This window comes from Callorhinchus milii, unplaced genomic scaffold (genome assembly GCF_018977255.1).
Source record: "Callorhinchus milii isolate IMCB2004 unplaced genomic scaffold, IMCB_Cmil_1.0 Scaffold14, whole genome shotgun sequence".
Taxonomy (NCBI): Eukaryota; Metazoa; Chordata; class Chondrichthyes; order Chimaeriformes; family Callorhinchidae; genus Callorhinchus; species Callorhinchus milii.
Window position 1 is genome coordinate 17,079,389 of NW_024704755.1, and position 14,885 is coordinate 17,094,273.

Consider the following 14,885-nt stretch of genomic DNA (forward strand, 5'->3'; position numbering starts at 1 on the left):
CAAGTGAAAGGACCTGAGTTAGATCCCCAGCAGAGCAAAATGTTGGGCAAGTTTCCTTACTCCACACACCTTTATTTACCCAGTTGTTAGTCGATTGGCAGATTGTTTTTCCGGGAGTAATAATTTCCCGTGATAATTAAAAAAAATTGGTCACTCAATCCACGACTGTTTGTGGGACGCTGCTGTGCGCAATTGGCTGTCGCGTTTCACCCACAAAATATACAGTCAATTTACTTTACAGTATATTTTGTGAAGCGCTTTGAGACGTCTCAAAGACGTGATAAGACTTTATATCAAATGCAAGGATTATTAAATGCAAGGGGATTATTATCCGGGGCTTGAGTGAAATTGCCCAATCAGTGCTGAATTCCCGTCGAGTATAGCATGGAACCATGAGATATTTCTGAATGCAGATATTTTGTAAACAAATCTGTCCACTGCTGAAGAATTCAGGATTCTACACTCCCTCAGTGACTGAGTGCTTTAAAAAGCATGTTTTAATTGAAATGAATTTTTCTTGTCAAATACCGCTGTTGCTTTCTAAGGTTGAACAAGCATCGCCTAGACTTGTGGCCCGCATGACTATTCTACGCATGTGTAGAGCCAAATGTTGGCCACATCTGGCCTAAACAATGGTACAGCTTCTGTCTACAGCCAGCATTAGCTATCTGCAAAGCTAATAAGTAAATAATAAGTAATAAAGCTAAACCTCCCCTCCCTTCTCCCCCCTGACCGGGTCTGAAATGCTGCTCGCTTTCCAGCGCCTTAGGACGTCCTCCCGACGTGAAAGGTGCTATACAAATGTAATCTTGTTGTTGTCTTACCCTCTGGGAAATGGGAAGCCTTGGTTGTGTAATGAGCAACCTGAGTTAACATAATGGCATGTGCTAAGCCTTATTGCTGGTGAGCTGCTGTTATTAATGCCTCAAACAATGATGCTGTTTGTGCTCTGCATTCTATACACTGCAGGTTCTTAATGAGCATCAGCATGAACTCAGTCTGATTTGGTCAGTGGGTCCCAGCCTTTGCCAGTTCGGACACGGCATAAACTCCACGATGGTCAAGTTGGTGGCTGAACTGTCGTTTCTCCTAGTCCAGTTAAGCAAGTATCTGTACTAATCATCTCGACTTGCTTTTACTTATCCCTGCCCCACTTTGAAGTGCTTTCAGAAGTCTCAACGATGAGATAGAACTTCAAATTGCATGGATTATTATTATTATATAAACTGTCTCTTGCCATCCTGCGCCTAATACGGTCCGGAATTAGGTAAGCAGGATGTGTCCCTAGAGGGAGAGAGAGAGAGAGCACATTCCATTCCAACTATCTTATCACTGGGATTTCCATGTGTAGGTGGGATACATGGAATTCTCAGCTTGGTTTGGATGCTCTTAAGACGGTGATGGGTTTCCACATGTGCTTGACTGGGCAAAAGAAAGATCCTGCTCCACGTACCTCATTCTCCTCTAGGACACACTTGTGCTGTGGAATTGAAGCTACCAGGAGCTGTATAACTACTTTCCTGAGTTGTTCCACACACAACACCTCCAAGCTACCGACAGAGATTTTCATTTCATCAACACAATTCATACACCGCTCCAAAGTGTCCACCACACCCAGCTCCTCTCTCACTTTATAACATTTCCTCTTATAAATTCAAGACAGTTCCACAGCAGAATAAAGGTTCAGATTTTGAAACCCTGCATAGTTCTAATCATCTCCACAAACGGTTTCTCCTCCAGTCCCTCCACCGTCTCGTGCGGCGTTCCTCAGGGCTCTGTCCTTGGTCCCCTCCTCTTCAACATCTCCCTCTTGGTGACATCATCCGCAAGTAAATCAGTTTGAGAGATATGAGAGAAAGTACAGCGGTGAGAATTGATCATCTGTTTTATTTTGAGTGGATCAGATGGATCACAGTGGCTTTTCCCAGCACTGAACACTCCTGTGTAGTGTAGGTTCCCAGTCCAATTTGTAATGGGCACCCTTGTCCCTTATGATTTGTCTATTAAGTGCTAAACGCCTTTATCACCTCAAGGCTGGACTATGGGAACTCTCTCCTCGCCGGCCTTCCCGGCCCTCCCTCCACACTGCAGGTCATTCAGAACTCTGCAGCTCGTGTACTGTCCCGCACCAGACACCGCGACCACATCACTCCCACCCTCGCCCTCACCCTCACCCTCGCCCTCGCTCGCCTCCACTGCTCCCCATCCCCCAGAGGATCGATTTCAAGATCCTCATCCTCACCTACAAGGCCATTCACGGCCTCGCTCCCTCCTACCTCTCCGACCTACTATCCCCCTACCTACCTGCCCGTACCCTCCGTTCCTCTGGCTCCGGTCTGCTCCACATCCCCCGCCCCAACCGCCCTACCATCGGTGGCCGGGCCTTCAGCCTCTCAGCCCCGAGGCTCTGGAACTCCATCCCCCAGTGTCTTCGCCGCCTCCTCCCTTTCCTCCTTCAAGGCCGGTCTCAAGACCTTCCTCTTTGACCGTGCGTTCAGCTCCCCTCTCGACTCTCTACCCCCTCCTCACTCCCTCCCTTCCCTCCCCTCACCCTGACCATTTCCCCCCTCCTCGCTCCCTCCCTTCCCTCCCCTCACCCTGACCATTTCCCCCCTGCTTGGGTCCCGACCCAACTGTCCAACGCCTTGGGACGTCCTCCCGACGTGAAAGGCGCTCTATAAATGAAATCTTGTTGTTGTTGTTGTAAAAGTGCTACCCTGCGTGAAGGGCACTATATAAATGCAAGTGTTGTTTATGGAAGTCATTGACGAGGTCAGGAACCTTTTCTAATGACAGAATCGAAATGTTGCCAGTGTTAGTACGTGTTAGATCCCCATCTCCTCATGTATCGCCCAGCACACACAGTGAGTGTATCAGTCACTCGCTGGCTCATTGATTGCTCCTGTACAATGATGTACAAAGCACTCTGGATAAATGCTGCCGGTTCTCTCTTGCCGAGTCCTATACATGTGTCTCTTTGTCACCTGCTGTGCTTGTACACTGTAATCTTGGTAAGTGCCCCCCCTGCTATCAGCACGGCAGTCACTGGAGATCAGGACAAGCTGCGTTGGTGATAAAGGAGCCAGTGTTCATTTGTCAAACACCACAGGTGGTTCATGCAACCGCGTAAATGGTTTACATTGCCCGTTCAAATGGAGAATTACTGGAAAAAAGACATGTAGGGCCTAACAGTATGTGTTAGCTCTTCCCTTGTTTGTACTATATAAGGAACCACAGCCAAGAATAGTTCCACTGTATTGCATCAGTGTAACAACATCCGATTACTTCAGAAGGACTTGGCCTTGAGCAATCTTGGTCTCCTTTCTGGAGGCACGAGCTCAAACCACAAGCCACTGAATTGATTGCCTCGTTAACAACTGCACAGGAAATTGGGATTAGAACAGCACAATAATAATAATAATCCTTACATTTGATATAGCGCTTTTCACGTTGGGAGGACCTCCCAAAGCGCTTCACAGAACACACTGTAAAGTGAATTGACTGTATATTTGTGGGCGAACGCTGCAGCCAATTGCGCACAGCAATGTCCCACAAACAGTCGTAGATTGAAAATGACCAATTTATTATCGTTTTTGTTTTTTGGAGGGATTATTATTAGGCTCTGTGTGGAGTAAGGAAACTTGCCCAAGGTTTCGCCCTCTGCCTGGAATTGAACTCAGGTCTCTCGCTTGCAATATCACATTGGTGTAGGAGGAGACAGGATTGTGAGGCTGTAATAAATAGCGAATAATCCTTATATTTGGTTTAGCGCCTTATCACATCGGAAGGACATCTCAAAAAGATTACAGCCTTGACTTTACTCTTAACATGTGTGGTATTCTTGGAGTTGGGAGCGTAAGGTTTGACCTTTCTGCCTGTTTCTCTAGCATCAGGGACACACAGACAGTGCTGGCCTTGAGGCTTATTGGTGTGTGGTGAAGTCTGCACTGGAGGATTAATGAGCCAGATACAACCACTGAAACCTTGAGTGAGATTCTGCGGTTGATTTCCAGGACGTATCAGTCATTACATAACAGATATGATGAATTATTAAATCGGCCAGATTAACGCTGAGCTGACAAATGACTGGGTGGGAAATTATTCTGCCCATTGTAATTAACTAGCTCTGTGCTAGGTTAGCTGATGTGGGCTAGGGACACAATCAGGTGCTCGATTTGCCTCATTGGTCCCTGGGGTCAATGAGGGGGAAGAAAATCAGCTACAGTTCCCAATCCTGGTCGCTACCGAGTGGGCTTTGCTGCAATGTGTGTGAGTGCTGAGTGGGGACAGGGTCAAACCTTGTCGAGATATTCGTCAGATTGGTAGCCACCGGTCTGGGCTCACCCAGGAAAATGAGCATGTGAGTGAGTCACTAGAGGTGAGGTCTTCCTGTGGCAGTATCCCTATACTGAGCTAGAGGAACATAAGGAATCTGGGAGGATTGATTGACCTCCAGTGCACAGAACTGGAGCGTTTGGTTATTGATGTTATAAATCCCCAAAGAAGGGAGGAGTGTGCACGGTTTTGTGTCAATGGGGAAGCAATTCTGAGATTTTATTCAGTTTTCAGACAGTTCAGATTACATCACACAATTTATTATTCATTCTGTCGTCCTAACTTTTTGCCCTCCATGTTTCTGGGAGATAGACTGATACGAGATGAAATAAATCAAAAGGAAATGAATAAGTCTTGGGAATGAAACTCGGCGATTGCCCTCTCAGCAGGCACCTTGCTACCCTTACATTGTTTACTAATGTATTTTGAAGTGTTCGTTTGAGTTTCCAGTAAAGCATTGTGTGTTTTGGGATAACAACACAACATGGAGTTTAGATGGATTCAATAAAGTGTTTTAATAATAATAACAATAATAATCATTGCATTTGATGTAGCACCTTATCACATCGGTCTCAAAGCACTTCACAGTACTGTAAAGTGAAGTGACTGTGTATTTTGGGTTTAAGGTTTGTACTTCTTCAGAGTCTCACCTAAACTCTGAGATGTGTTCTCACCCTGAAGATGGTGCCTTCCTCTGTGTGTAAGATGCAGTAACTATTTCCAATGTATGTAAGCCTCCAAACGCCTTGATTAGATGCCAGCCTTAACGTACTCCAAGGTGTCCATTGGCCTGTGGCTTGGGGGAGAGGGACAAGGCTGTTTGGCCATGAGGTGCTGTGCGTTACATCTGCTTTGGGGAGAACACATGATTTGGTGGAAGGGTAACTGAAAGTGGTTTATAGCTCAATGGGATTAAATTGGCTGATCAGGTGCATCGATCCAGGTTTTAGCTGCTGAGCACTCCTTTTATAATGTGTCTCTGCGTCTTTTCCTTCTACCCCTTCCTCTCCTCTCATATATATCAGGCGATACACTGTACAGTTTGAAACACGACATGTCAAGCGACCGTCAGGCCAACTTGACTGACCTTGGTCTTCTTTCACTTAGCAAATTCGTATGTTCTTATGTTCTTTCCCAGATGCTTCAGCCCCAGTTTAAACCAAGCGATATAAAGGAAGTGTTGTCCAAACTCTTCCAGACGGTACCTGGAGACAACCCGTACGAACCGTGGGACCGTTCACGCTGCCGCCGGTGTGCAGTGGTGGGCAACTCGGGAAATCTGCACGGATCCCAGTATGGCAACCAGATTGACTCCCATGACTTCATCATGAGGTAAGCCCTGTATATATATATATATATATATATATATATTTTATCTATATTGTATCTATTTTATCTATATATATATACACACACGCAAAGGGCTGAGGAACTTATGTGCAATAGTAATAATAATAATCCTTGCATTTGACATAGGGCCTTATCACGTCTTCGAGATGTCTCAAAGCGCTTCACAGAATATCCTGTAAAGAGAATTAATTGTATGTTTGGTGGGCAAAATGCGGCAGCCGATTACGCACAGCAGCGTCCCACAAACAGAGATGGGGCAATACAAGGATGGGATCAGTAATACTAAGTCTAATAACAATAATAATAATAATCTGTGCATTTGACATAGCGCTTTTCATCTCCAGAGTGCCTCTGACTTGTGTTATACTTTGAGCTTGTGAGTCAAACCTTCCATGCTGGACCCTCCTCTGAGAAGACATCACAATGCAGAAGCTCTGAGCAGTGAGTTTATGACCCAAACTGAGTTTGCTTCCAGAATACACAGTCACTACATTTTACATTATACCCTGTGAACTCCTTTGAGATATCATCCTGACATGAAAAATATTGTATCAAATGTAAAGATTTTTTAATCTTTGTTGGACACAAGAGTGGTGCCCGAGGACTGGAGAGTGGCCAATGGGACTGCCCTGTACAAAAAGGGACAGAAGGACAAACCTGGGAACTCCAGGCCAGTCAGCCTAACATCAGTAGCGGGGAAACTCCTGGAGACTATAACCCGGGACAGAATAAATCTTCACTTAGAAGAATATGGGTTAATTAAGGACAGCCAACATGGATTTGTTAAAGGCAAATCTTGTCTAACAAATCTAATAGAATTTTTCGATGAGGTAATGGAGACGGTGGATTGATGTAGTTTATACGGACTTTCAAAAGGCATTTGACAAAGTGCCACATAAAAGACTTGTAAGAAAGATAGAAGCCCATGGTATAAAAGGGACAGTGGCAGCGGAGCCAGAACTGACTGGGAGACAGAAAGCAGAGAGTTGTGGTGAACGGCTGCTTTTCTGACTGGAAGGAAGTGTACAGTGGCGTCCCCCAGCGATCGGTATTAGGACCACTGCTCTTCTTAATATACATAAATGATCTGGACTTGGGTATAGCAAGTACCATTTCCAAGTTTGTGGACGACACAAAGTTAGGGAGGGGGTAAACAGTGAGAAGGAGAGGAGCCGACTGCAGGAGGACATAGACAGATGGTAAAATGGGCGACACATGGCAGATGAGTTTCAATGTGGAGAAATGCAAAGTAATGCATTTTGGTAGAAAGAATGAGGGGCAATATAGGCGGTAATACAATCTTAAGGGGGTAAAAGAACAGCGAGACCTGGGGATGCAGGTAAACGAATCCTTGAAGGTGGCAGGACAGGGAGATAACGCTGTCAAAAGGGCATATGGGATACAAGGCTTTATAAATAAGGGCACAGAGTACAAGAGTCAGGAGGTGATGATTAACCCATATAAACACTGGTTAGGCTTCAGTTGGAATACTGTGCCCAGTTCTGGGCACCGCACTATAGGAAGGATGTTAAGGCATTAGAAAGGGTACAGAGGGGATTTACGAGGATGGTACCAGGAATGAGGGACCTTGATTATGAGGAAAGGCTGGAGAGGCCGGGATTATTCTCATTGGAGCAGAGAAGGTTACGAGGAGACCTGATAGAGGTCTTCAAAATCATGTGGGGATTTGATAGGTTAGAAAGGGAAAAACTGTTCCCACTGGTGGGTGTGTCGGTGACTCGAGGTCACAGATTCAAAACAGTATCTAAAAGAAGCCGAGGGGAGGTGAGAAGAAATTTCTTCACGCAGCGAGTTGTTTGAATCTGGAACGCATTGCCTGGAAGGGCAGTGGAGGCCAATTCGATAACTACTTTTAAAAACGTGATGGACGGGTATTTGAGGAGGACGGGTTTGCAGGTTATGGTGAAAGGGCCGGGGAGTGGGATTGACATTAATTGCTCTATTCAAAGAGCTGCACAGACTCGATGGGCCGAATGGCCTCTTTTTGTGCTGTACAGTTTTAGGATTATTGTTATTATAAAGGGGCTGCACTATGTGTGCCAGAGTGCGCTTGACAGCTCAAATAGTTCTAAATTATTACCAGCTGCCTCAAAGACGCAAGCCATTTTACCTGTTTGTCTGAGTTGGTTTAAAGCACAGAACCACCACTGATCATCTAGATATACCAGGCTTGTGGTCTATAACAACAACAACGACAAGATTTCATTTATAGAGCGCCTTTCACGTCGGGAGGACGTCCCAAGGCGCTGGACAGTTGGGTCAGGACCCGAGCAGCGGGGAAATGGTCAGGGGAAGGGAAGGGGCGAGGAGGGGGTAGAGAGTCGAGAGGGGAGCTGAAGGCACTGTTGAAGAGAAAGGTCTTGAGACCGGCCTTGAAGGAGGAAAGGGAGGAAGCAAAGGCGAAGGCACTGGGGGATGGAGTTCCAGAGCCTCGGGGCTGAGAGGCTGAAGGCCCGGCCACCGATGGTAGGGTGGTTGGGGCGGGGGATGTGGAGCAGACCGGAGCCAGAGGAACGGAGGGTACGGGCAGGTAAGTAGGTCGGAGAGGTAGGAGGGAGTGAGGCCATGAATGGCCTTGTAGTTGAAGATGAGGATCTTGAATTCGATCCTCTGGGGGATGGGGAGCCAGTGGAGGCGAGCGAGGGTGGGAGTGATGTGGTCCCGAAGCCTGGTGCGTGACAGTACAGGGAGGGAGGTGCCGGGAATTCATAATTCTAGAGAATATTGGATGCAGGTTGGCAAGAGCCAAGATTTGGGGACTCCAGAGTGTGCGTTGGGGTAACTGCTGGAGTCTAACCAGCTAAAACCACAAAGTTTGCCATTGATAGCACTGTCTGATAAGCTTTCCCGTTGCTTGTCCAGCAAAGACCACCCTACCCCTTAGGGCTTTGGCTGCAGGGTTAATAGGAGCTCAGTCCCTTTCCCTTGTGACCAATCTGCCTTGCCAAGTCCTGCTGATGACCCAGGCTGGCTGATCTGTAATCAGCAGTGCCCTGGAGTCCTGTACACCTGCCTGGCCCAGGAGCCAGACAAGCAGCTTGGACATTAATCATTTAGATTTTGCATCAACCCTGAGAGACACCGTGCATGTGTTTAGCTAGCGGATTGACTGGGGTGACTGGGCTACAATCCAATACTTTCGCCTCTGGCATCTAGATCTAAATAAAGCTCCTTGTGAACATATCCTGATTCCAATAGGAAGTCGTAAAATAGAGGTGTTGGAGCCTTCTCAAACCTTGGCCTGACTCCAGTGAAGACTGATTGAATGAACTCCAGCTCACTTGTTAGGTTGGAACCAGCACACATCTGATCTGTGAAACCCGATGGAACAAGAAGCCTGTTCTCTCTGAAGGGCAGCGGGTTGGAAAACCACTCCCTTGTACACTTAGCCTTTTATTCATTTATTTCCCTTTGTTTTAGGAACATAAGCGAACAGGAATAGGAGTAGACCATTCAGCTCCACCACTTTATTAGATTTTGGCAGATCTTTTATTACTGATACCTCACTATTTTGCTAACCCCATACTACCCTGGAGCACAGTTGTTTTTTGATTTCCTGTGTAATAGATTCCTCTGCTAAATGAAGAATCGTCAAGCCTGTCGATCCGTTTCATTGTTGTAAATACCTCAGTCAAATCAGCTGTGTGTGTGTCTCTCTCTCACTCACTTACCCACCCTTCTAGCCTAACTCTGAATATGAATGTCATGTAAAATGTTAACACAATTCTTTCCTATGAAAATTAAGCTCTGAAGTCACGAGGCTCATCCCAATCCCCCGCTATGGTTCTGCTTTGTAGTTTGGCTTTGAACAGAAAAGCATCAAAGGTATCAGCAGTCCCTCACCCCCAGAGCGAAAGACACACACAATTGAGGGAATGAAAGAGACAGGATTTGATTTGAAGGTTGAAAGCTCACTGTAACTGAGATTCAGCATCTTCTGGGATTGACAGACGAGCAAGAAGGAGAACATGGCTCTTTCCCCGCCTCCTTCACAGTACAGCACTCAGAACGTTCAAACATTTTCTTGTGTGATCAACACACGTGTGGAGACCTGTAGCTCAGTGGTTAGAGCACTCGCCTCACAAGAGAGAGGACCTGGGATAGATTCCCGGCAGGGCGAAACGTTGGGCAAGTTTGCTTGCTCCACACGCCTCTGTTTACCTCTGTAGGAACCCGGTAGTTAGTTGATTGGCAGATCGCTTTCCCGGGGAAATCATCCCTTTAAAACAATAAATAATAAATTTCAGCACTCAATCCACAAAGGTTTGTGTGACACTGCTGTGCACAATTAGCTGCTGCATTCCACCTACAAAATATACAGGCAGTTCATTCACTTTACAGTATATTTGTGAAGCGCTTTGAGATATGATAAGGCACTATATCAAAGGCAAGGATTATTATTGTTTCAGGCTTACATTTGGTTCTGGCCAGTGAGCATAAAACCAACACAGTCCCTCTGCTCAGTGAAACCAGAATATTATCATAGCTCAAATAAGCACTTCTCACCCGCTTCAAATCATACACGGATTGAAGAGCATAAATCCCCCTGCCGTGAAATCGGAGGACCTTATTAAAGCGATGTGATAGTTTATTCTTGGGCTGTTTGAGAATCTGCCTCTCAAAATGGACATTGAAGCATTAGAGAGGATTAGAGAGTAGCAACCAAGATGATTCTGAGACTTAGGCTCGCAGTTATCAGAAGCTCAGAGATTAATTGGTTTCACTCAAGGAAGGAAAGTGGGTGTGTGGGGGAGGTGGGGGGTGGTGGATTCCAGGTCTTTAGAATCCAGAGATTAATGATGGTCAAGGATGATGTGGATGTAAAATCTTGACATAGATTTTGAGCATGAAACCAGAGTAATTGCTGTTTGTGAGGAAGTGACACCTGGGCTGGAGAAACGTGACTGGACTGGACAGGGAGAAGGTCTGACACTAAAAGTATTAAGATATTTTACACCAATCATACAAGAGGCTGGGATGAACAAGGCCGTTCAGCCCATTTGATCCTTATTGTTCCAGACTATCAGCTCTATACTGATACAGTTTATATTTCTACCCCTGCGACCTAACTCCAGTTGTAGGATGTTGGAATATCACATCAGTAGCACAGTCAGCGATGGTAACAGTTGCATTGGGAGCGTGGTTGTGTCCAGTAGCGTAATTGGTTAGTGCGCTCACCTCGCAAGCAAGAGGACCCGGGTTCGAAACCTTAGACAAGTTTTGTTACTCCACAGGCCTCTGGCCTCTCGCAGCGCCTTGGGACGTCCTCCTGACGTGAAAGGCGCTTTATAAATGGAATCTTGTTGTTGTTGTTGTTGTTGTTTACTTAGTAGTAAGTAGGGACCCGGTTGTTAGTCGATTGATGTATCACTTTCTGGGGGTAATAATCACTCCCAAAAAAATGTGGTCACTGAGTTCACTTTGTGGGATGCTGCTGTGTGCAATTGGCTGCTGTGGTTCACCCACCAAATATACAGTCACTCCACTTTACAGTATATTCAAAGAGATGATAAGGCGCTATATCAAATCCAAGGATTATTATTATATTCTGTGAAGAGCATTGAGATGTCTCAACGATATAAAGCGCTAAATCACATGCAAGTCTTATTAATATTATTGTTGTTGGTATCATTATGATTATTATAGGCTTGCAAAACCTTCACTAACAATCAGAAACATTTACATATAGCACCTTTCATGCTGGGAGGACGTCAGAAGCGCTGATCATGAACAGTATTCTAGAAAACTTACAGAAGGCCATTCATCGTGGTGTGTTTGTACTGTGAAATGAAACAGTGAAATGGGGCTGGAGCATAGCCAACATTCTGATGTCCAATGAACCAAAGGAAGAAATAGCGATCAACAAAACAAATGGTCTTGCCACGGGTTTCATTTCCCTGTTGACATGATCTTGTCTGGTCAAATGAGTGTCACAAAGTAAACAGAACAATTGTATAGAAGGGTCGGTAATTACTTTTTTGAAGGCGTGAGTTGAGTTTTGATGAACCGACGTGTAGTGAATGTGCTGGTGCTGGTGTCTACATGCACAGCCATTGATGGTGAGACGTTCCATATTGTTAACCTCCCTCTGTGAAAATTTCTTCTATAGAAATCCTCACCATCTTCTCATCTCCTCAGGGATCATTTAATAATAATAATAATAATCCTTGCATTTGATATAGCGCTTTTCACGTTGGGAGGACGTCCCAAAGCGCTTCACAGAACACACTGTAAAGTGAATTGACTGTATATTTGTGGGTGAACGCGGCAGCCAATTGCGCACAGCAATGTCCCACAAACAGTCGTAGATTGAAAATGACCAATTTATTATTGTTTTTGGTTTTGGAGGATTATTATTAGGCTCTGTGTGGAGTAAGGAAACTTGCCCAAGGTTTCGCCCTCTGCCTGGAATTGAACTCAGGTCTCTCACTTGCAAAGCGAGTGCTCTAACCACTGAGCTACAGGACTCCATTTGATCTGCCCCAACCCACTGGTTCCCCCCCCTACCCACCATCTGTTCGGTTTGGGAGGGTTCTGGCTTCACCTCAGTTCAGGTTGTTGGTGGAGGGGTGAGATTGCACAGCGTGCACTTGAATGTAACAAAGAATCCAGGAATGCAATAGATTTGACTTTACTAACAAGGGCTGCGCCTGGAGAGAGTTTTCAGTGGTGCAGTGAGTTTACGCTGTGGGTTCCTGCTCTCTCACTGAAGTTGATTGTGGTGGGCAGTTTGGGAGGGTTAATGGAAGTGTTTAACGGAACATTAAATCACAGTGGCTCGAAGGCAGTCCTACAGGGCATGATTACAAGTGAGGAGAATGTAGTTTTAAAGGGCAGTACTCCACACTTGCCTCACGCCAAGCCAGTACAGAGGAAACTTTGACGTTGTAAAGTTAAACTTCAAAGGATAATAATAATAATCGTTGCGTTTGATACAGCGTCTTATCATGTTGTCGAGATGTCGCAAAGCGCAAAGATCACTCAAGAGATTCAAAATAAAGCCCTTTGGAACCACTTGACTGTGCCCTTCCACGATACACATCCTACTGTTCCCCCAATGACATCAACTGATTTCTTAAACAGACCTGCTAACAACATTTCATAAATGTAAATCTTCCCACTTCTAAAACGTTTTGACTAGTTTTCGCATACGCTGCAATTTCTTTTTGTGTCTCCCTATCTCACCCCCCAAATTCAACTTTTACTTTTAAGACATGAAATTAAGGATCTGAAAAAATTCTAACGTCTCGTCTAAACTTGGAACCTGATTTCCCGAAGTTCTCAAAAAGTTGTTAGAAACATGTCTACAAATGCACAGTCACTACAAGCGCTCTGGGTTCTACCCTGCGTGAGGGGCACTATATAAATGCAAGTTGTTGTTGTACCGATCCAAGGTCATCGTGATTCAAGTCCTTTCCCAGGACATTATATATCAGCGTTCCGAGTCCTGGAGTTAATGGAGACAGTGTTGGTGTTGCATTCTCTCACAGTTTAACCAATCTTTGCTTGATACGTCGCTTTCTCTCATCAGATCCTGGATTCACTGATATATCCACGACTGTTTGTGGGACACTGTTGTGCGCAATTGGCTGCCGCGATTCGTCTACAAAATATACAGTCACCACACTTTACAGCATATTCTGTGAAGCGCTTTGAGACGTCTTGAAGACGTGATAAGTTGCTATATCAAATGCAAGGATTATTATTATTATATTCTTTAAAAAGCACAGCACAGTCTCCTCTATCTCTGTTTGTTCTAACACAAACCCTGTCAATCCCAGCTCTGACTGGCTTGTCTAATGTACACTGTGAGTCCAGAATAAGATGGAGAAATAATACAAACCTATTCTCTAATCCCCAAATAACAGTGAAACGGTCTTTTTTCTGTCAACAATTGCTAGCTAATATAAAAACGGACTCCCTGCCTTGTACTCCATCTGTCCAGGAGGAAATGTTCCTGAGATTGAGTCAATAAGGCAAAATTGATGGGTGGAGCACAGAGATGATATCCCAAAGGCATTGCCTGCAATTGTTTGGGATTAATTGCACCTCTAATGACCCTCATGACATTCACTGTGATCTATTTGCCAGCAGGTCTATGGAGGCTGAGTTGTGATTTATTGCAGACAGAACTAGTTGGCTGCTGTCTGCAGCCCAAGCTACACACTGCAAATCAATGCAATGCTACACCTCATGCTCATCTGGCTGAATGAAATAGTTTCTCATTCCCAGATAAAAACCTTTCTGACTGGACTGCATTAAGTTACATGATGTACAGTGATTTTTAGTTAATGGGAACCCTGCATGTGAGGGATGTGTCTGCTCTCCAGGTACAGAGCATTGTGCACAGTGACATGATATGCTGGTTGCCTTCTCTGTACAGAATGAGGGTGAGACAGAGGGATGTCTACAGATCTGTCAGAGTACATGTAATCTTAGAGAATAATATTCTTGTGCTGCAGGTGAGACACTTAGTAGAAAAACAAGATCTGCAGCAGAGGTGATCATAATTCTTACATTACATCAAAATACGTTGAAGCTTCACAGGGAATTGCTATTAAGTGTAGTGATTGTTTTCTTGGCCAGTGTTACAGCTAGTTTGCAAACTGCAAATAATAATAATCCTTGCATTTGATATAGCGCTTTTCACGTCGGGAGGACTTCCCAAAGCGCTTCACAGAACACACTGTAAAGTGAATTGACTGTATATTTGTGGGCGAACGCGGCAGCCAATTGCGCACAGCAATGTCCCACAAACAGTCGTAGATTGAAAATGACCAATTTATTATTGTTTTTTGGTTTTTGGAGGATTATTATTAGGCTCTGTGTGGAGTAAGAAAACTTGCCCAAGGTTTCGCCCTCTGCCTGGAATTGAACTCAGGTCACCACTGAGCTACAGGACTCCACGAAGTCCCACAAGAATGATAATAATAATAATCCTTGCATTTGATGTAGCGCCTTATCACCTCATTGAGATGTCTCAAAGCGCTTCACAGAATACACTGTACTGTAAATATACTGACTGTATATCTTTGTGGGTGAAATAATCAATTTTATCCGGGGGATTGTTTGCCAGGACACCGGGAGAAACTCGCTTCTCTTTTCAAACAATGCCACAGGATCTTTACCATTCATAAGAACAAGCAGATTGGATCTCAGTTTCATCTCTCAGCTGAAGG

At 45.0% G+C, this 14,885-nt stretch overlaps 1 protein-coding gene across 4 annotated transcripts in view; it reads left to right on the top strand.

Moving 5' to 3' along the window:
• st3gal2 (ST3 beta-galactoside alpha-2,3-sialyltransferase 2) overlaps positions 1-14,885 on the top strand; it is a 116,217-nt gene that overhangs the window by 89,193 nt on the left and 12,139 nt on the right. For all 4 annotated transcript variants that reach the window (XM_042340547.1, XM_007905828.2, XM_007905829.2 and 1 more), the window contains one exon: positions 5,474-5,667. In XM_042340547.1, the coding sequence (XP_042196481.1) occupies positions 5,474-5,667 (194 nt within the window). The remainder of the gene's footprint in view (positions 1-5,473; positions 5,668-14,885) is intronic.